This window comes from Panicum virgatum, chromosome 9K, assembly GCF_016808335.1.
Source record: "Panicum virgatum strain AP13 chromosome 9K, P.virgatum_v5, whole genome shotgun sequence".
Classification (NCBI taxonomy): Eukaryota; Viridiplantae; Streptophyta; class Magnoliopsida; order Poales; family Poaceae; genus Panicum; species Panicum virgatum.
In genome coordinates this window covers 34,589,630-34,611,554 of record NC_053144.1, presented here as the reverse complement: position 1 = coordinate 34,611,554, position 21,925 = coordinate 34,589,630, and the positions used below count along the sequence as shown (strand labels likewise).

At 43.9% G+C, this 21,925-nt stretch overlaps 1 protein-coding gene and 1 long non-coding RNA gene across 37 annotated transcripts; both read left to right on the top strand.

Moving 5' to 3' along the window:
* The first annotated feature begins 2,521 nt into the window (after positions 1-2,521).
* Positions 2,522-9,444, top strand: LOC120651284 (translation initiation factor IF-2-like). 24 transcript variants are annotated; one of them, XR_005666081.1, is made up of 7 exons: positions 2,522-3,332; positions 3,797-3,878; positions 4,215-4,517; positions 4,692-6,765; positions 7,014-7,094; positions 7,277-7,392; positions 7,478-9,444. XR_005666081.1 is itself a non-coding variant. In XM_039928742.1 (4 exons), exon 4 carries the CDS (start codon positions 5,015-5,017, stop codon positions 5,915-5,917), a length of 903 nt encoding a protein of 300 aa, XP_039784676.1. In that variant the 5' UTR covers positions 2,522-3,332; positions 3,797-3,878; positions 4,215-4,517; positions 4,692-5,014; the 3' UTR covers positions 5,918-9,444. The 24 variants fall into 24 exon arrangements, 1 of the variants encoding a protein (XP_039784676.1); XR_005666088.1 differs by having other exon boundaries at positions 4,215-4,300; positions 4,465-4,517; positions 4,692-7,392; XR_005666089.1 differs by having other exon boundaries at positions 4,215-4,300; positions 4,462-4,517; positions 4,692-7,392.
* Positions 9,445-14,063: 4,619 nt separating this feature from the next.
* On the top strand, positions 14,064-18,825 carry LOC120651283. Of its 13 annotated transcripts, none has more exons than XR_005666064.1 (4): positions 14,064-14,185; positions 14,283-14,316; positions 14,551-18,040; positions 18,724-18,825. It is a non-coding gene; the product is annotated as an uncharacterized LOC120651283 (long non-coding RNA). The 13 variants fall into 13 exon arrangements; XR_005666070.1 differs by having other exon boundaries at positions 14,078-14,989; positions 15,481-15,546; positions 15,699-18,040; XR_005666069.1 differs by having other exon boundaries at positions 14,079-15,846; positions 16,307-16,337; positions 16,420-18,040.
* Positions 18,826-21,925: the final 3,100 nt, after the last annotated feature.

Genomic DNA, 21,925 nt, shown 5'->3' with positions numbered 1-21,925 from the left:
ATGTTCCCCCTGAAGGTTTGTTGTTCACAGATTTCGAATTTTAGTGATCAATTTCGAAGATAATTAAAGGCAAAGATGACAGGTTTAAGCAAGTTAACTGAAAATCCTGTATTTCAGTTAACACCAACCTGTTCAGGGCCATTTTTGGGCAAGTTTGAGGCCAAGTTAGGGAAAGCGTTCAACACGAAAAATGTATAAGGAAGTATCCTCTACAACTTTTATTTTTGCCAATTTCAATGTTTAGTGATGAAACTTGAAGATCTTTGGACCCAAAGATGGCAGGTTCAAGCAAATACACTGAAACTCTGAATTCGGAATAAACCCAACGATTTCAACAATATTCAGAGCTATTTTTGATTGGGATCGAGGCAGACTTAAGACAAATGTTCAACATGAAAGTTAAAGAGTGATGTTTCATCTACAAATGTTATTTTGGACAATTTGAATGTTCATACACCAAATCTGGAGAAAAAGGAAGGATTAAGATCCAATTTCAGAAGAAGCAAAGAGGAGCAGACTGCAGAGACAGCGGAGCAGATAAGACCGAGCACGTTCCTATCCTCCCGTCATCCAATTCGCGCCCAAATTCAACGTATCCACGCGGCGTTCTTGGGGAGATCCAACAGCAGACTAGCAGGCATGACGTGGGGGCGCCAAAGGCGGTTTGCAATGAGATAAATTGACCCCGAGCTCATCCAAATCGACTCCCTCCCGCCATTCTTCCCTTTTGCCCGAGCTGTCTTCTCTGGCAAAATTCATCTCCATCGCTTAACCTCCAACAAATTCCTCGCATAAACAGACTCTCCACACCACCTACGATCCATTTGCGGCGTTTTCGGGACAAACCCTTCACAGGAGCTGCCTCACCACCGCCGCCCTTGTGGTCTGTCCGCTGTCACGCATGGAGCAAACAGGACGCCGGTGAGCTCTAGATTCTGAGCGTTGTGGGTCATGTCTAGGAGGTCCAGAAGTGTAGAGAGGGGCCGTAGGTGGGGTGGAGAGCGTGGTTGGTCTGCTCCGTGCCCGGCATGGCCGGAACGCGAGCTGCCGCCGTGACCGAACCGCAGCCATGGGGCGCCGCCGCGGGGAGCCCCGCTCCGGTGAGGCATGGTCGAGTATGAAGGGCGGGGAGGGTTCCTGGAGGCGTGTAGGTGCTTGCTGGGCAGCTGGTCAAGGGCGGGAGCCCTCGGCGCGGCCGGCCGCCGTGCGCTGCGGCCATGCTGCTGCGGGCGAGCGTGCCCCTGCTGGGGTGAGGCAGGTCTGAGGGGGTTTTGGGGGCCGAGTGGTGGAGAAGGTCGAGGAGAAGGCCGTGGGCCAGGGACGGCCTTCGGTGAGCTCGCCACCGGCGGGCAAGCCTGGGGCGCCGCGCCTGCTGTTCCACGAGGAGAGCAGGTGAACTGAAGGAAGGAGAAAAGGGGGCTGGGTGAAAGAAGGAAATAAAGATAGGGGGCTAAGTGAAAGAGAAGAGGAAGGGAAGGGTAGATGGGAGAACTATAAGACTGTTCGGGGAGTTTTGTGTAAAAATGTAGTTTAGATTTCTTTTATGGGATATTAACTTGTTTATTTCATTATAAATTGTAGAGATCTCCTAAAATAGTCAAACCAATTTTATTAGGTTTGTTTTATTTTCCTTTATCCATTAAAAATATAAAAGCCATAGGTTAACATTAAGGATTTTTATTTATTTATTTTCCTTATTCATTAAGGGATTTAAATAAATACTTAAATCCTTTTTTCATATAATTATAAAATAGGGATAATTTTTTAAAAAAATATTAGAAATAATTAGGAATAATAATAAATAGGAAATTAAGGTTTCTCTTAAGTAGAATAACTCAAATGATCCTAATTAATTGTTTAAAATTTGTTATAGGGTTTAAACAAATAGGATAAAATGTGTAAGGGTTTATAGGAGGGTAGTTAGGTATTGGGTTTCAACTTTATCGATAAGGAAAGTTGTGATCCATTTCATAATTTTTTTTTACATTCACTAACTCTGCATATCATATGCTTAGAGTCTGAAGTTGAGGTCGCCAGAGTCGAGTTCATCGAGCCATCGTCCGAGGATCTATGAGAGAAGAAAGGAAGTTGATTAGGATAGAGCTCGTACAAGAACTTCAAGTTGAAGCTTCACCTTTCGAATCAGAACAAGGCAAGCACCAGAGCATCTACCCCTACTAATTTCAATTAACTTATGTTATTATTTACGTACTACATTTGAATGCTTAAGTCTAGAAGTTGTTTGAATAGCCATCTTATGCATATTTAACTTTCTTGATTTAAGGACGTCTATGCCACCTTTCAACTAGTCTAGATTGAACCAAATTGTCTAAAAGTGTACTACTTTAAAAGCAATAACAGTCAAAATACTAGCAAAAAAGGTTCACTCCACTCAAACAAGGAAATATAGGACATATATGGTGGTCGTTGAGTACAGAACAGAAGAGGAGTTCTGATTCTGTCCTCCACTCAAGCAAGGGAAGGGCCTTCGTGGCCGGCGTGAGGGACGGCCGATGTGTCCTCCACTCAAGCAAGGGAAGGGCCTTCGTGGCCGGCGTGAGGGACGGCTGATGTGCGGCGCGGAACACCGCTGTCAGGGGTAAGGGGAGGGGCTCCGGAGTGCCGCGAGCCCACAGTGGCCGGCGAGTGCACCGTGCGGCGCGGCCCCACCGCCATCAGGGCCGACTCTAGGGGCTCCGCGGCCAGCGGGCACTGCGGCCTGCGCGTGTGGCGTGGCACTCTGGCGTGGACTGCGGGGGAAGGGGCTCCGGTGTGCGGTGCGCCCTCCGCCTCCTTTCTCTTTCCTCAGCCTCCAAACTTGTCGGTCTCTGTTTTTTGCCGCTGCCGGTCGCCGGTCGTCGCCTGGGGCCAGATCCGGCCGCACCTTCGCTGGATCCAGCCTCCTCCTTGCCGGATCTGGTCGGGACACTCCTCTCTCAGCTAGCGTCGTGCTCCCCAAAGCCTTCCTCCCTACCCAGCGCCGAGCCCTCCGCCCTCAAACCCTAGCGCGCCAGAGACCCCCGCCCCCATGGAGCCCCCTGAGCCGGAAAGGGAGCCGGGGATCACATCGCCATCGAGCTCGAGCTCCAGGTCTGAAAAATAAGCCATGAGAAAAATAACATTGCTTGTCTCAGTTTGAAATTTCTGAATTGTCGCACTATACCATGCTACTTTGTTCCAATGAGAAGTTAATGCTACTTTATACTGCCACTGGGTGAGGTGAGGCCGCAGTGGACGAGGCACGAAGCCGGGTGGGGTGCATGCCAGTGATGATACGGGAGGTAGACGGACGTCGAGCCCCGAAAGATGCGAGCCAAGGGCACCAAAGAGATGTAAGGTTTGAAACCCTCCCTGTGCATATGATGCTTTTCCATTTGATTGATGCACTTCTTTTTCATTCAATTGATATGATCCACATTTCCGGCGTCTCTTCGCTTTCCTTCGGATTTTTAATTTGGTTGGGGGTAGGTGACCATGCTGAGAAATTTGCGATTTGGTGGTGCCCGCAGGTGGGCGGAACCGACTGCGGATAAACCCCAAGTCTTGTGTGCATCTATATTGAATATTTAGATGATTTTATTTTCATAATGTATAATTGAGACTTGCATGTGTTAACAGACGAGGCACAAGATCTACCCAAGAGGATCGGCAGAAAGTGGGAAAGAAACTTGCCTTTTATTTCAAGTTTATTTGCTTGCATTGTTGTTTTTCTTTTCTTTTTGTCTTGGGTGGCACTTAATTCTCGAGTCTTCCTAACTCAACTATCGAATTTTTTTTTTGTGTTCCATTCTTGCAGGTGTTTTGAGTTGTAGGTCCTGTGTTGAGCAGAGGCCCAAAGAGGATCTGTAGTGGCTGGCCACAATGCTGGTCACATCGCAGTGAGTTTGCTGGTCAATAATCATTTGCTGATTTTTGCTGCATTGTGTTATCTTCATGTTAATTGGAGTTCTATTCATAGAAATTTCCTTTTACTGAATTTTCTGGGACTTGTCAGGTTAAAAAAATGGAGGGAGTAGTGGTTCACAGTTCCATTTACATTGTTACATTGTTCTGCTTCAAAACTGTATCCCTGTATATTCATGACACTAACCTAGATGCAGCTGCCAATTAAATTCAGACAATATAAACCACCTATTACGACCTACTTTGCTAATTGTGCTTGCAATCAGATTGTTATTTTCGTGGAACTGACTTTGCTGTTCGTGTTCGTGCAGGAGACAGACATTGGCTGGCATGTGAATGGCCTGCGCAAGCACCCCTCAGCCGAAGTTATTAGGAGACTGGTGGAGTAGCTCATCAGGTAAAGAACATGGACAAGAACGCTATTGCTAAACAGAAGTTTGTTCTGTTCTGAATATGCTGCTTAGCATTGCTTGCAGCTTGAAGAATTTTTGCAGGAAAAGATTTCTCTTATACTGTTCTTGGTAATTCTGATGGGGGGAATCATTGCTTTGATGATAGCAGCTGATGGCTACTCCCCTTAGAAAATCCTAAGCAGGAGCCATCAAAGCCTTCGGGTAACTATTCTTGCTTAGAACTCTATCTGATTTTTTTTACAAAAAAGGATAAGAAATCTCTCTGTGGAAAGCTTATTTTCGTAAGAAGCATCGCACCTGGAATATTCCCATATTAGTTTACCAACTGATCACAGCTCTCAAAGGGGTTATTTGTTGACTTGCCTCAATTTGTAGGTTGATGGTCTGCGGAAGCATGCGAAAAAATAGTGTGAGGTGAAAAATTGAAATTTCTATTGAGTTTTATAAAATAGACAAGATACATATTCTACAGTATATCATTAACTATAAGATCGTCTTTTTCCAAATAAATTGAGTCAGAAGCAAGCCCTCTTGCCTTTCCTTATAATCCACCCCTAAAGGGAATGATCAAATTTGGCTAGGACCACCCGTTGTCGCGCCCCCCTGACATGCACACAACCCAGTTCACCAACTAAATTGTACCCAGGAACTCGACTCTGTAAAAATCAACGGCTCCAAACACTTGTAACTCCAATCCAATGGCCCTAGATCGTTGGCTTCAACGCGTTGAAGCGGACGGAGACGTCTTGAGCCCGCGCGTCGCTCGCCCCTCTGCCGCCCGCGCCCCGCGTTCGAATCCTACCAAAAGTGTCACTTCTTCTTCCTCCCGGCGGGATCCTGAGCGCCGCCTTCCAATTCCTGCGCCCGCCTCCGCCTCGCCCGCAGCCGGCGCCTCCGGGTCCGCCGCATCCGCGCCGGCGGCGCCCTCCGCCCTGACGCGTGCCGCTTCCCCCTCCGCCGGACGCCGTGCTCCACGGACCGAGCGACTTCCGGCCTTCGTGTCCGCCGAGGTCACGGCAGACGGAGGAGGCGAGCAGGAAGGGGAGAGGGAGAAGGGGGGGGGGGGCCTCCGCCACCGCCTAGCCGGTGGGCCTCTGCCGCCTCAGATCCGCCCGAGGTCGGCGAGCTCAAGGCCGGCCGAGTTCACAGGCGAGCAGATTCGGCGAGGCCGAGGTTGGCCGAGCTCGAGGCCGGCCAAGCCCCCTATGCTCCTCCTCCGGTGTCCCCCTGCGCTCCTCGCGGCCTCCGCGCTCCCTCCACCGCCTCCTCGCCGCAGCGGGGCGGGGCGGCTGCCACTGCATGCTCCGGCTAGCGCCGCTCGCCGGCACCAGCGAGCTGCAATGCCCTTCGCCTGCTCCGGCCGCCGCGGCCACCCTTGCCCCCATTGCCAAGATCCCCAGCTACGGCGCCCGGCTCTAGATCGACGGAGATGGTCGGATTTGGTGGGCCCGGCTCCCCAGCTACGGCGCCCGGCTCTAGATCGACGGAGATGGCCGGATTTGGTGGGCCCGGCTCCCCTCTGCCACTCCCACCTCTTCTTCTTCCTTATCCGTCCATGGGAAAAGTTCTTCCTAGGGTTGGATTGTCTCAGCAGCTTTTGATGGCGGTGTAGGGAGTGTCCGCTGGTGCTCCTTCCCCAGCGGGTGGAGTCGCTGCCGTGGCCGGAGTGCGCAGTTCAGAGGCGCGGCCGCTCAGGCCGCCGCCATGGCCAGCCTTGCAGCCCATCGCGGTGGTGTTAGTGGTCAGCCCTTTGGAACCTGAAATATACATTCCCAGTGAGTGCAATGTACACCATGGTACTGACTTATGATTTGCGTGAGAAGCATTCGAGGTCTTGGAATCGTAAGACGTTCTATGATGCTGCACATAAATATATTTATTTTTTTAACTCGTAGCGTTAGCACGGGCCAACTTACACTCCCTCTACTAAAGCACGGAATTATCTAGCTAAGTCCACCCATCGTTTTGCACCCTGCTGAGACAGCTGGACTTCGTTTACCAACCAAATCGTACATAGCAAAGGCTACAACATTAAAATCGACGGCTACCAGCTATCCTGTGAGGCTTCAACGCAATCGGACAGCCCACGTTCTTTGGATCATCCCCGCGGCGCCTCCTCACGCCTCAACGCGCGTCTCCACCCCACCTTTAGCACCCCACAACTACAGCCACGGTTCGAAAACCAGCCACATCTCTTTTCGCTTTTTTTCCCCATCGTCCTTCTCTCCGACGCTACGGCTCCTGCACGGCGTGCCGCCGACCCACTGTCGCCGCTGGGCGAGGCCGCGGTGGGTGGGGCGCGAAGCCTGGCGGCCAAGGCCGCCGTCGCTGCTGGGCGAGGCCGCGCGGGTTCGCCGGCGAGCGATGCTAGACCGTGGCCCTTTCCGCGCCCCGGCGACGCCACCTCCGTCGAGGGGCTCGAGGCCACGACCACATCGCGCGACCCCAAGTACTGCCGTGGCAGATCCCCGCAGTTGGCCCTTTCTTGCACGTGATCTGAAATTCCCGCAGTTTGAATTTGAATTGAGACATGACTTTTGGGATAGCTTACCAACTCCATGGAGATCACCTGTGCAATGTTTGGGAGCGATTCCTTTTGATTTGGTCGAGTTTTGGGCGTTTTTCTCTTCATCCCGTTGTCCTTCTCTTCCCGCTTCATCCTCTGTTCGTTGCTCGCGGTCTTGTCCGATCCAGCAGAGCAGAGCCGTGGGCGGCGCGAGCAGGACAACCATCCAGCGAGGGAGTGCGGCAGCCACCATCCCAACTCTGACATTTACGGTACGTGTACCCATTATTCGACCCAAGAATGATTGATTGCTCATCTTTGCTTAAAACAAATTGCACCGCTTGTATAATTGATGCTGCATATGAATTAGCATCCTTGTGATTCATGTGTGCAGTTTACGTCTACTGAGATATCTAAGTACTGTTATGCTCTATAATCAAGTAGTTTGTTTCAGCAATTTTGACCGGCTGCAGCTGCTAAGCCATTTGGCTGTAAGCCTAAACACCCGCGGTTACAAAACAAAGACCATACGTGCTGCCACAACGCTGCAGTAGCAGTACTGCTGAACAGGTATATTTGTATTTCCATTGCCTCTTGAAATCATTCTTTGCCATCAAGGGGTTCATAAATGCAGCGCATACTACCATTTTGGCAGGGGCGGGCCCAAGATTTGGGGTTTGGGTATTCAACATTTTTTAAGGATGAAATGTTTTTGACCGCCGCTGCTCGCTACGCTACGTTGTCCCCAGCGACGCATGTTGCTTAGGTCTCATCGGTCAGAAGTGGAAAGGATGCGGCCACAAGGGAAAGGGGAAGTGGAATTGGGATGGATTGGTGCCGGTTGGGGGTTGCTATTGGGCCTAGAAGAGGTGAAGTGAGCCATTTGAGCACAAGAGGCAATATGAGATCGGGAAGCCTGTATTGTGACGTTAGATCATCTCCAAGAGACACCCTAAATCATCTCTCTCCACACCCTATCCAAATACTTGCTATTTTAGAACCGGATCTTAGACCCTCAACCTTCAAATTTATGGGTCATATTTACCTAATATGTCAAGGTTCAAACAATAAAATATCCGGTACAAGGGAAGTACCATGGCGACACAAGAATACAAAGAGAAATAATATTTTGGATGATCCTCTACTTAAAGGATATAGAGAGTTGGAGACTCGAATTTAAGAATTCTTTTAGAGATACCCTTATTTTCTATTTTAATACATATACATATTATATATACTATGTATATAAATTTTGTTGCAAATTTTTTTGGGTATTCAGTTGAATACCCTTGAATCAATACCAGGCCCGCCCCTGCATTTTGGAGGTATCTTTTAATAGGTCCATTGATTTTCTATTGGCACAGACATCTATGGAAAATAACATCTTTGAGTTAGTTAGAATCAAGGAAAAATGAGAAGGTATGCATATCCTCATTTCGAAACTCTGTTTGTATATACTATGTACCTGATGTACGTTATTTATCCTTGTGTTATGCTGTAGCACTTAAAGGTGTAAAGGGTGTAAAGTGGTGACCGTGCACCTCCAACCTTCTTCACTTCAAAATTTTATACTATTTTTCTAAAATAGAATATCACTTTAAAAAAATAGTACAAAATTTTGAATTAAAAAGGATTGGAGGTGCACCTAGGAGATACCAATTTGCACCCTAATGCGTCACTAGAAAAAAATAATTTATTTCAAAAACAAAAACTAAAATAAAATAACGGGATTGCCATATGAAAGATGTTTTAAGTTTTTTTTTGCGAGAAAAGATGTTTTAAGTTTATCCCAAGTCCAACTAAGTTTGTTTAAATCCTATTGAGGAGCATTAACAACTATGAGTACTGCACCAACGAAATAGATCTATTGGTGCTTGTTTGATATAGAAAATATTATCAATTCGTTTCTGTAAGATTTATTTATTCAAACTGTAGTTTGACTTAGAGAAGACCTAGAAATTCTTAGATTTCGAGATTAGATGGAGGTAAGCACATTTGCAAATGCACCCACTGCGATCTTAAATCTGTTTCATGGGCAAATGGATTATCCATTTTTAGATAAAGGATGGATCGGGCCTCTATATCCACAAGCCTGCTCACTTCGGCTGGATGTGGCTGATGCTGATTTGCTATGGGAAAAAAATATCGTTGACTGGCTGGTGGCCGGTGCTGATTTGGTGTGAGAAAAAAACACTGCTGCTGGTTGCCAGTAGAATAGAGTTCATGGCACGATCCGTCAGCGTCGGCAGCGGAACCAGTAGTAGCACCATTCATATTTACTACTTTTTTTTCCCAGCGTTGATTCTCTTGACATGTTTAGTTATTACCCAAATGTTCTCGACTTTTCTCGAAACTAACCATTGAAACTCAAGCTTATGCTCTTCTTTGGTCTTCATCCTGAGCCTAATCTCTACTACTGGTGATGTGTGATGTGAGTGTGTTTTTCTTTCCTCTTTTAGATGCTTCTACATTTCATTTTTCTTATTTTTGAAAGGTCAATTCTCGTTGTATAGTTTCGGGGCTTAATTCTGTAACTTGAAGAATGCTTGTATGTATGTATGTTCTCTCTAGCTTCCTCGAAGAATATAAAGAATTGAAGGGTGACCCCACATGTTCTTGGTATTCCTGTTTTCAAAAGGGTTAAAGTTTGGTGTAGAGTTATGTGAGCAACTTTTTGGTATCTTCATAATTTTCTGTTTACAAATTATGTGCATTTTCTGCCCACTTGATTGCATAACTTTTTGACATCTAAATATATGTATTTGAGACGACATCCGCATGGTCATCTTTAACATTTCAAATGGTTATTAGCACCTTCCTTTTCGGAAGAATATATAGCTACTGCTCCCCTGCATTTTGGCATTTAAGCTGGGTACCTGATGGCGTTGTTGCCACTGGTCAATGAGGTACATGCACTTTATTGCTGCTAAGCCGTCTCTGGATAAGGTGTTCGCCGACGAGGACGGCAGCTAGAAGGGGCCAAGTGGGAGCGCCGAACCACCAGTCTCGTCGTCCCTCTGCGCCGCGGCCTCTTCTGCCAGAACCCTAGCCTCGCCTCGGTCACGATGGACGAATCCGGATCAGCCCCCATCTCCGCTGCCATCGCCGCATCCTAACCCCTGCACCTGCGCTTGCGCTTGCGCTCTCACCTCCCTCTTGCGCTCGCCGCTGTGGCAGAACCACCTGAATTATCCCAGCTCAAGTGCGCTGGCCATCACCATAAAGGAAACACCGATTCAAACGCACTTCAAACGGAACAATTCTTGGTCTGTCGGGTAACGTCCCGATACAACCACTGGATCTCGGATCGAACAAGCATACCCCGCACGAAGGCGAGTCCAGAGATATTACAACCATATATCTTACAACAAGTTCAAAGTATTATTACAGGTCCAAATTCAGTAAAATGTTATACAAGACATAAGTTTAAAGTTCAGAGTTTAAGCAGCAGAAAGAAAATACGACGGCTACAACATGTCGCAAAAGTATACCAAGCTAGCCCAAGCAAGGTATCACTCGTCGGGGTCATTGCCGGCCGGAGACGGATCCCACTCTACGGACCAGCCAGAGGGTAAAGAGCAAGGCCAAGTCAGACTAGCGATCTGGTCCTCAAAACTCATACCTGAAATAGGATTTAACAACAAGGCTGAGTATACTAATACTCAGCAAGACTTAACCGTCAACGGATATACTTAATCCACTTAGCTAGACTATGCAGGGTTCTGTAAGGCTCTGGTTTTCTTTTTGCTAAAAAGCAATAAAGAGTAGGTCCTTAATTTCACATTTTAGCTTTCAACATTCTAGTTGATTAATCATTCTATGTAAGCAACTAATTCTAATCAACCATGGTAAAACTTTAATCAAACATCAAGATTGATCATAATAACATTGCTCTTATTACTCTGTGTGGCAAAGGGATCAAGTAGTCTCAATATCCGCGAGAGACGGACGATTCGAATCGGATTTCCAACCTTGCAAGATAAACCTAATACACACATTTGGAACACCGACGGGTCATTGCCAAACAACCGTTGACCTTTCATTCCGGCTTGTGGATAGGGTCACTCTCCCCGACTACAGGGCACCAACTTCCTCCCTGCACCCATGGTGTTGCGTAACATAAACATAAAAACCTATCTCTAAGAGAGAGTGAAAGGTATATCCACTCACCGGTCCGATCAGCTACTAGGCTTACTGCGTACCATATTTACGGCATGTGGCTAGTACGTTCAAACACTTAACCACCGCTACCACACACTGCGACCTTAGCAGAATTCATCAACGCAGACGGGTCTCACCCAAGGTCATGATATTGAACATGACCCCGTCTGACGTCCTTATTGTGATTGCAGAAAGTAAACAAGCAACTCCTATTAAGCTCGCGAGTGACAGGCAATCACTCGACTTTTTCCGGTCCTATAAGCATAGCAGTTACTCGAAATCAAGTCTAGTGTTCAGTACATAGGTTCCTAGGATCATGCAGCTAGGGTTTCAATTCAAACTCTAAGAACTGTAAATGCACAAGTAAGTAGTATATAAAGTGCATAATTTAAAATATTGGGTTTATGTCCGGGGCTTGCCTTCGCGGTAGTCACTAGCTAGATCAGCCTTGGGCTCTTCCGGACTTTGGTCCGGGTCTTCAGTCAGTGTAGTGGCGTTCAGCTGGGCTTCTTGATCACCTCCTTCGGACTCCGGGATCAGCTCGTACGTCCCGTCCGCTAAAACAGTCGTATCTATATATGATGCAAGAAACAGTATTACAATTACACACACTTCACGATAAAGTTGCAGTCTAACAACTAGCAAACATAACTTAGTATATGTGCAATCGTTTATAGAGTAGTTATTTAACATGTCTTACTACACAAAATAACATAATTAACCTCACAAGACAACTTGATTATCTTCCCAAAGTAAGTTTTAGTTAATTCACATAGCATGTAATTCATGGTTTGCTAAGAATTAAGTAACTCAGCACACAAATAACACTTAAACATAGAAAAATTACTTCAAACAGGAAGTACAGAGAGAAATCTATCCTGTAAATTGCATACCATTTCAGGCAGCCAATTATTCAGAATAAAACATTTACTCTGACAATACCTAGAACAAGATTAAATTCTACAGAACAAACTATAATACTTATGAAGCTCAAAATTTCTCAGAACAGGCTTCCTATTCTTATGAACGTACCATAAATTTTCCAGAATTTATCTAGGCATAAAACAGAAGTAATAATTTTGAAAAAATTAAACCACATATGAAAAACTAATTAGTACAGAAAGTTATATAACATTTCTGGATCCTAAATTTTACAAACAATAACAAATGACCAAAATAGAGTTCCACAAATATTCTCAGAGTTTTCTAAGCAAAAAACTATTTATCACAATTAAAGACTACTTGACAAGTATTAAATCAAATAAATAGCTAAACAAATCTAAAATTTCTCAATCTTGCACAAAAGCAAGACTTTAGTGACGTGCATGCACGGAAAAAGGTTCACACTCATAACTTTGATATTTCTACCAGCATAAATACATTAGCAAAACTAGTAAATCTAGGAATCTTGAAACTTTGACCTAGTTAATTGTGTCAAAAAGGGTTGAAATTTTTACCAAGTTCTAGTAACACTGCAAGACACATTCTAGCCAAAAACCACTTGAAGTTACTGATTACAACTCCTAGAACAATTAAAGCCTATTTATTCTATTCTTTTTCTTGGATTAACATGCAGACCAAAACTGAAGATGTGTATGTAACAAAACTTGTAGGTCTTGTAACAAGGATTCCAAAACATTTGGATTGGTATTTTTTTGATTTTTCTACGAATTTTTAGGCATTTTCAAAGTTCAGCCTAGAAACAAAAGAGAAGGAACTGAAATCTTGCAGATAGGTCCCTAGAAAGAAAAAGATAATTGCAAAATGACCCTTGGCCGGAGTCAGAGATCAGGCGGGGTTTGACCGGCCGATTCCGGCGGCTCTGGTCGTCGGCGACGAGGGTGGAGGGACTGGGGAGCTTCAGGGCGCCAAGCGCTACCTGCTAGTGGGGTTGGGTCGAGGAGGAGGCGGCCGGAGGAGGTTCGTCGACGTGCGGCGGCACGGCGGTTCGGAGGAGCTCGACGGCGAGGGGGTTCTGGTGGAGGATAGGTCACGAGGAGAGGCTGGTGAGCTGTGCGAGAGCGAGGTAGAGCTGATGGCGGGGTCTGCGCGGGCGGAGCGGCCGAGGAGGAGCGGGGCGACGGTGAGCTCGAGCTCGCCGGCGTGCGAGTGGGCGGTGGCGGTGTTCTGGGGGTTTTGGGGCGGGGAAATGGCGAGTGAGTGAGGGGATTGGGTTGCGGGGTGTCCCCAGGTGCTGAAGTGCATGAGAGATGGGGAGCCGGGGCTCTTCCCCGAGCTTGCCACGGCGGCGGCGAGGTGGCGGCCGCGGAGCTCGACCTGGACAGCGTGGCGAGGGGAGGAGGGATCCAGCACAGGGTGGAGTGGGGCCAGGAGGTTGCGGGGGTGCTGCGTGGGGCGGTGGAGCAGCAGGAGGTGGCCTACGGCCCTCCTCGGTGGCGGGCGGCGCCGCTCTGTGCTGGCGGCAGAGGAAGTAGAGAGGGAGAGAGGAGGAAGACGACTGCTGGACCTATTTGCGAATTCAGAAAAGTATAGGTGTCCTACTATAAAACAAAAATAACTCCTAAACTAGGGTTCAAATGAAAAAGTGCCCAACATGAAAGTTGTTCAACTTTTCAAGATCTATAACTTTGGTATTGTGCAAAAATTGATTTGACCAAAGGTTAAAGAGTTATTTTAAAAACATAGAAAGGGTTTTGAATTTAATGGAGTTTTGTCTTTTCCAAAGCAAATTCATCTTAATTTCAGACTGAAAAGTAAAACTTCCTACCATGTAATGATTACACTGAAATTTACAAATAAACCCTCCACAAAAGCAATATTCACCCATCCTATTCAAATTAATTATAGAAAGGACCTTGCATCAAATCATATTTACACAATTAACCTTATATTTTTAAAATAAGACCCTTGATCAACCAATTTAAGCACATGATGCATAAAATAAATGCAATTCTACTGTGCAGACACCTAGGGTGTCACAGCCGCCGCGCCGCTCCACGTTCCCCTCGTGCGCCTCATCGCTGCCACTTCGCCGCGTCCCCATGATCCGCCCTCGCTTCCCTGTCTCGCTCGCCGCTGCTGCCGCCCCTCCGACGTCCCCCCCGCGTCATCCCTGCCCATGGCCACATCTCCGCTGTCGCAAACACCAGGACTCCGAGCGATGAACCATGTGGTGCTGCCTAGGTTTCGGATCTTCCCCTTCTATCTTCCAGATCCGGTGGCAACTAGAAGGTAGGGAGAGGTAAGGTCATCCGGCTCTCGCCCTTCTCCTCACTTTGTTTATTCTCCACCAACGAACTCTGCTACGTAGGTGATAAATCCTGATACCGATTTTGCAGATACGCGTTTGCAATGACAGCATGCTTGGTTTAGGTACTATCTTCTACGGATGCATAATAGTTAAATGTATGGAAGAAAAGTTCCCAGGCTTTTGCCACTGCTTCTTAATCTATACTAAAAAAGAATGCTTGCATGCTTTACTTCTATATTGAAACAAATGATTACACATTGCTCGTATCTACTTCTATATTGAAACAGATGATTCACATTGCTCATATCTACTGCTATCTTGAAAGAAACAATTACACAATGTTTGTGGTATTGCAGGAACTTGGCACCGATAAAAATCTCTATGCACTGGTTTTTGGGGAATCAGTTTTAAATGCGCTGGATACAGAAACTTTTCTTTACTCAATATCTTTTTGATAAATTAATAAATTAGTTTCAGCTTACATAACTCTTCAGTGACGAAAAGTCAACATCTCTGATGATCACATCCCTACTAGTGACATGCTTACATAACTCTTTTGCCCTTTTGTGGTCTGTTAATTAAGGTGGCTATATCCTTAATTAACTTGCTTCTTGTAGGGTCTGTTAATGTTTTGTTGTAAGATCTGTGGTCCTAAGATATTAGTTTGTGCATAGCTTTTGAATTATCACTATAAGTTATTTATGATTTAACTGGCTTCTTGCAGGGTCTGAGAGGACTTTATGCAGGTTTTTATCCTACAGTTCTTGGATCAACTGCATCCTGGCTTACCAGACCGTATGGGACTGAACTTTGATCAATCTTGTGTTTAATCAATTTATTATTTTCTTTGGCCGAATTAATTGACAACCTTATTGTGGGATTAATTGGATATTATGGTTCTTGGCCATTCTGCCATTTAGGTAAAAAGAAATAGGTTTATACTTTAATCAATTGTCCATCTATATTATAGATAAGAATTTATGATGATAAATATGTTATGATGCACATGTATTCATCAGTTACAAACAATAATATTTCAAGCTAACAGATTATATCAAAGATATGTTCAGATGCTGACCAATTTCTGTAACTTTATTTTGAAATACTATACTTGTAGAAATGGATGGATCACTGACTTTTTAAATTTTCTAAGATGCCAAATCGATAGAGATTGAAGCTTTCTCATGCACAAGGGAATAGTTGTTTGCTTGTTGGTTGCCTTCTTTTCATCAGTAATGTGGTGTTATAAGTGGCCCTAATTCACCCTATTTTGAAATGCTTAAAAGAATGTTAGAACAGATGCTAGATATCTTTTCTGGGAGGAGTGCTCCTTTGGACAATATCATGGCTAGGTATGAGTGTATGCGAGAAATGTTGTTTCAATATCATTTCTCAAATTCTATATTCTTTGCGTATTAGTTTATATTTGATGATTTCCTCATGTCAAGTCCCATATCATTCTCTCATGTCCATTTTAATTAATGGTTCATTATATATATCATAGTTCCATGTTGCCACTCATTTATTTTGGTGACGCATGTGCATATGTTTGCCTTCTACTTGGAGTTCCCAGAAGCTGAGTATGTTGTTTGAGATACAGTGCATTTTTAACATGCAGACAATCTCGACCAGGTAGCACTGATATAAGCAGGGTGAGATGTACTTCTGTTCTTGAACCTATAAGCCTTCAATTTTATTTTTAGCAATACATGTATGCTTATGTGGTATCATTATCCCTTTGGCATGCAAAATAAGCAGTGTCATTGATTAGGTTGAATTCCATCGCCTCTTTTCTGTCTCCAACTTTTGGAACCCTTCTTTTCATTTTTGAATTTTTACTTATTTCTTTTGGTTTTTGTTCAAGAATAGATGTAAGCTTCTTCAATAATCAGATTGTGTTTGTCACTGGCACAAATGAAAAGCCAACATAACAGGAAATAGTAAAATGTGTTCCTGCAGTGTGATATAGTGTATAGGCACTTTGCCTGTTTGCCACATTCCCCCTTTTCTATGGTCTTGAAATTTTCCAACTGCAGAACTGTGTCCTAGGTTGTGTGTAAACATGATTGGTGTATTTGTTCCACCTATGCTAAAATATTTATAGCATGTCAGGTTAAAGGAGCATTGCATGCTATCCATTCAGGTTAGGATGAAAGATCACTGGTTTGCATGCTGAGGTTCTGCAATCTGCCATTATACTAATTCTCCTTCCCTTTGTATTACAGTTTAACACAAAATTTTGCAAGACGGATGTTAGCATATGTAAATATTGGTTGATGTGGTTTAAGCCGTGTGTCAGAGAATGCTGAGACAACCTCAACAGGATCAAAGGCACCTCAATGGCGATAAAAGGCTGCTCTTCAAATACCCTTGTGCGGGCGAATTAGTGTCACCTCTTATCAGGTACATCTTTAATTAGTTCATGCATGGTGGGTAGTCAACAAAATCACCATTTATTGACATTATATTTGAAGCTTCAAAATAATGTGACTAATTTGTTCATTTCGGAAATGATCTGATGCTCTATTGTTCAGAGAATAGCAAGTAGTTCATTAAGATCATGGCTGCACACATATTCTATTATTGGTAGTCAAGTTCAGAGTGGGCCTACATGATTTGCGTAGAATAATCAATTTAGTTAGATATGGCCACCAGCTCACCAAAGAGTTTGAGATGTTGCTTGGAACATCATCATACTCCAGAATATTCTATTAGGTTTCTTTTCTTATTCTTGCTTCTTTATGCCACAATAGTTCTGCATTTTTTTTATAAAATTAACAGTTTTGTGATAATACGTAGGATCCTGACAAGATTTTTTTTTTAAAAAAGTGTTTATTTGTTCACTGCGAAATACCAATTCAGGATGATACTTATTCTCACTTTTCTTCTGGTGTTGCTTTGCAGCTGCTACATTATGGTTTAGTTCTATTCTTGTTGCAATAGGTCCATATCGACCTAAGTTACAAGATAGCAGACATCTATCATGGTGCACACTTTAGGATTTAATTTGAATATTAATTTAATTAATATATAGTTTAATGCTTTTTCGAATTAAAAGCTAATTACATTTTTTTAATTACGTGTGTGTCGCACGTGCGTCTACCATGTAGCTCAAGCAAGCTATTGGACTCCACTATTCAGTTTGATAATACATATTTTGTAATGCAGAGATATATATTTCAGTTATGAGAAATAATTTCCCAGAAACAATTTCTTGTGTGGTATTTTACATCTATTTTCAGACGTGTGGGTAGGTCGCACCCAAAACACTTGTAGTGATCCTAGACTTAAAGTAGAAAATTGCCCTAATACTGCTTATTACCTCCTAATTTCCTGGGTTTCATATAGTGAGTACTTTGCAGCTTGGATTATACTTCTTGGGTTTTGCACATATGGTTTGTTTTTGGAGGAAAGACTGGAATGCTTCAAAGCTCTGAAGTGTATAATGTCATAGCTGAGCAGGTCAAGGTCCCGAAAAGGTTCAGGACATTGCATCTCACTATGGTACTATAAGCCTGCAAATGATTAATTTCGAGGATCACATGTGTTTAGTTTCAGAATCAGTTTGAGCCCTCTATCTATTGATTCTTTTAGTATGAGTTGGAGCCCTCTAATTAATTCTTGAACTAATTCTTTTTTCCACCAAGAACATAGTATAATTAGATAGTTGGATTCACAAGATCGGTTAGAACAACTACCAGCACTACAGCAGGTATTATACAGACTTGCAGGTATTTACAGGCACCTCCTCATTATTAATTATTGATTACATCCTGGATGCAGTTTCATTGGATGGGGAGGGAGCAACTGCTGGGCAGCAGTCAGCCGCCAACTCATTGTAGCCAGGTAATTGACTAGCCACTTACTCTTTGGATATGATGTACGTCGGACAAGTATGTACAGATTTGTCAGTTGTCTACCAGATGTGAGCTATGTGTATTGGAAAGGAATACTTGATTGCTTATTCTAGATCTTTTTTTGTATTTGTCAAATGGCTATAATAAATCTATTTCTGTTGTCTCCCATAGTTGAATGTTTTATTAAAGTTGTAGGTATATTAATCTTAGCCATGGTCTTAGGTTTATATCATTTCTGATTTCTGAAGAATGCAGCTGTAGCTTCGTGTCTTTTTAATTTGCTTCATTTGTTAGTAACATCATCATAGTTTGTTAAGTTGGGATCATTGTAGTTCTGGTAATTTGATTTATTCTTTTTTGTTCTATCCTACTCAAGTTCGAAATAACTAGTCGAATTGTCAAAGTTCTTGAGCTGCACAGTTTTTCATAACATGCTTCTCAATGTGGGAATCTAAAAACTCTATAAAAGCTGATATTGTGGAAATTAGGTGATACAGTCTTTCAATCTTCCTGCTGAGTAGATCTAATTCTCAGTTTAGGCTACTCCTTAATTCTGTTAAACCTCTTCAACTATGCAACATTGGGCGTTGAGAAGTAAGTAAAAGGTGTCGCATGCAATTTGTTTCAAACCAGAGCTATCACTTAAACAACTAAACTTTATATCAATTTCAGCCTTCATAATCTAGAGAGTTGAGGCGACATGGCCAACGTGGCACTAAGGCGGCAACAGAGGCCGGGTGGAGAGGACGAGGCCATCAAGCGGGGGGGGGGGGGGGGTAGGGGGAAGAGAGGTGGCTGGAGCGGATGCCGCTGACCTGGTGGGAGGCTGCGGCGGTGCCGGCGAGGACGGCGGGGTTCGTGTTGATGAGGAGCAGCTCATCGGTGGGGAACCCTAGCGAGAGCGTGATGAGCGCCTCTGTCTCCGCTTCCCTAGCGCGATGAGGAACCCAAGCTCTTGTGCACAACCTTAGTGATGCACGTTTTGCTAATAATTAATCTAGGTGCATAAATGATGCGTTACAATACATTGACCATTAAAAGGTTGATTTTGTAGGTAGTTGATGATGAGTTCATAAAAATTTTCTATCGGTCTAACTTTATTATTGTTGTGCGTTTGAACCATCAAGACAGTTAACATTATATCATGTTGTATAATTATGTGTGTAATACGTGCTTCGTACTATATTATACATACCATTTGCCTATTTTTATAATTACTAGCAAATATGCCCGTGCGGTGCAACGGCATAGAAAAATTGATCATAAGCCGTGGAAGTGTGCTTTATTCGCAATGCACATTAATGTACAATTGATGACTCTACATGAGGGTTATGGAAAGTATGAGGTTTCAAAGTCTTTCACCAAAGAATATCTCTTTAGTAGAGTCCTCAATTTTGCCCTTGTTCTTAGGCTCAGGTACTGCTTTTAGTCCAACTAAGTCAATCAACCACAAGCATCCATACCAAATATACAAAAAAAAATTTATACCACTATACACTATCTTATACATACTATTTACCTATTTTTATAATTATATACTTTTTTTATGTTTCAAATATTTTGTCTGTTTTCACCACAATTAAGACCCTATCGCTTGTTTTCACCAGATATATAGTTTCTCAAAAATGTTTGTTGCAGCTAAAATTTAGCGTGGTTATTTTTTACAACATTATTCTTTAGACACGTGCGATGCCGCACGTGCACCCTACTAGTACAGGTAAAAGACTCTCGGGAGCTTGCCCTCGACACGACGCGCCTGTCAGGCAACGCCGGCCAGGTGGCCAGCGGCCTCTGCCCGTGACGATAAGAAAACAGGGGAGGGAGGGAAGAGAGAGAAAAAGAGTCAACGCCATTTGATTGTGATTTTCTTCAAAATTTGCATTGAAGCGCAAAAAACTTTGAATATGAAAGTTGTAGCAAATTCAAAACTCTACAACTTTCTTTTCAGGTAGAAGTTCGCTTGAAGCTTAGTTCACAAGTTAAAATTTGAAACTTGACTGTGTTTGAAAATTGCCCTATACGCTTCGGAATTCAAATTTTTCTACCATTTCTGTGTTGCGACTTGAAAAACTTTGAACACGAGAGTTGTTCATCATTTGAAACCCTGCCACTTTGGTTTTAGGCAAACTTTTACTTGAGCTATATTATAGAATTTTTTTTCAAAGCTGTTGGTGCTCCTTAAGTATCCATTTTATCCCCTGTTTAATTTTGATAATGGCATGAATTTAATATCAAAATCACTAACCATCCTAACCTCGGCCTGATTATTGGTCGTTTTCGTATTTGCACATATATTTTGGAGGTACTTCGTTTTTGAAGGTTTTGGACCAATTTTGGAGCATGAAATGACGAGGCCCACGATCATGCGATGACACGAAGAAAGACGAAGGCCAAAGCCCGAACAAAGGACCGAAGGCCATGAAGACTAGAGGCCCATTCATGCACATCCACCCACCAATGAAGCCCAAAGGACAAAGCCCACAAGATAAGATCAAGATACTTCGGGGCTAAGCAAAGCAAAGAGAGATTTAAGAAAGGATTTTCCATCCTATCCTTTTCCTCAAAGATATCTCGAAGATAACGACGTCCCACGGGGTGCAATCGTGAAAGGCATAAACTCCAGAAGACTCCAGAAGACTTGGGGAGAAAGGAGGACGCGAGGCGGCAAGGGAATGAGCCAGGCCGGCCGGCCTGGGCCAAGAGCCGGCTGGCCCAGGCCTTTTCCAGGGCTTCTCGGCCTCCCCTTCGACCTAGGGTTTCTTGGGGCTATTTAAAGACCCCTCCCCGAGGCTCAAGCAGAGATCAATTTCGCGAGACGACGCCAAGGAGCAGAGAAGATAGAGGGACCCCTTTCGGAGAGCCGAGGGTCGTGCTAGTTGTCTAGGGGCTTCCCTAGCCGACGTGGGAACCTTGCAAGGAAGACCACATCGGAGTTCTGGAGCTAGGATCATCAAGATCAAGGTAGGGCCCCGGTTGTGATCTTGTGATGTACAATCATTCATGGTGAAGTTATTTGTGATTGCGAATGTTTAGCGACCATGTTCTCTTTTTCGATTTCGTTCTTTTCTTTGGGTTTGCTTCATCCTAGATCTATTATCGAGATAGATCGCTTAGCATGATCTTGTAGTCATGGTGGCTAGAGGTTCATGGCGGAACTACCAAAGGGGGTTCGACTTACTTCTGGGTGCTTTCGTCCAAAGGAGGGCGTCGTGACAGGGCGTTTCTTTAGTAGATGGGGGTATCGAAGGATCGGATTGGAGATTTTGGGTTTAAAGATGCTTTTCATTGAGATTCACATCTATCTTGCCTACATCTAGCTGGAACTACAACATATGCATGATCTAGGTGATCTAGATTGGTTATCTCTAACTTTCTCTTGCTACCTTCGGTGTTTGTCGTTCTAGTAGATTAGATTCGTTTTTCACCATCTCAACACAAAGGAATCTCTATGTTAGTAGATTGTGTCTTGTATCTTTGGTTCCATGGATTGATAAACCTTGGGGGAATACTCTAAGAGAAAAGCTACACGAACCGTGCGCTTGCGGTATACAAGTCGGGGCGCTAAGGAGCGTCAACAAGCTTTTCTGGCGCCGTTGCCGGGGAACCATCGATTTAAGATCCAATCTTACTTGCATTCGTAAATATTTCTTTTTCTTGATTTTTCTTTTTGACGCTTTTTAGATCTCTTATTATTTTTCGTGCTAACTAAAAAACGGATCTATTCCACGAAAATCAATCTAATCTAGAGTTTGCTTTATTTTGCTTTATTTTTCTTTTATGTTTTAGATCTTGTATATTCATCTTTTAGATCTCGTATATATATTTCTTTTCACTAACCCCTAACAGGAGATGGACGGGAGCCTCTCCAACAAAC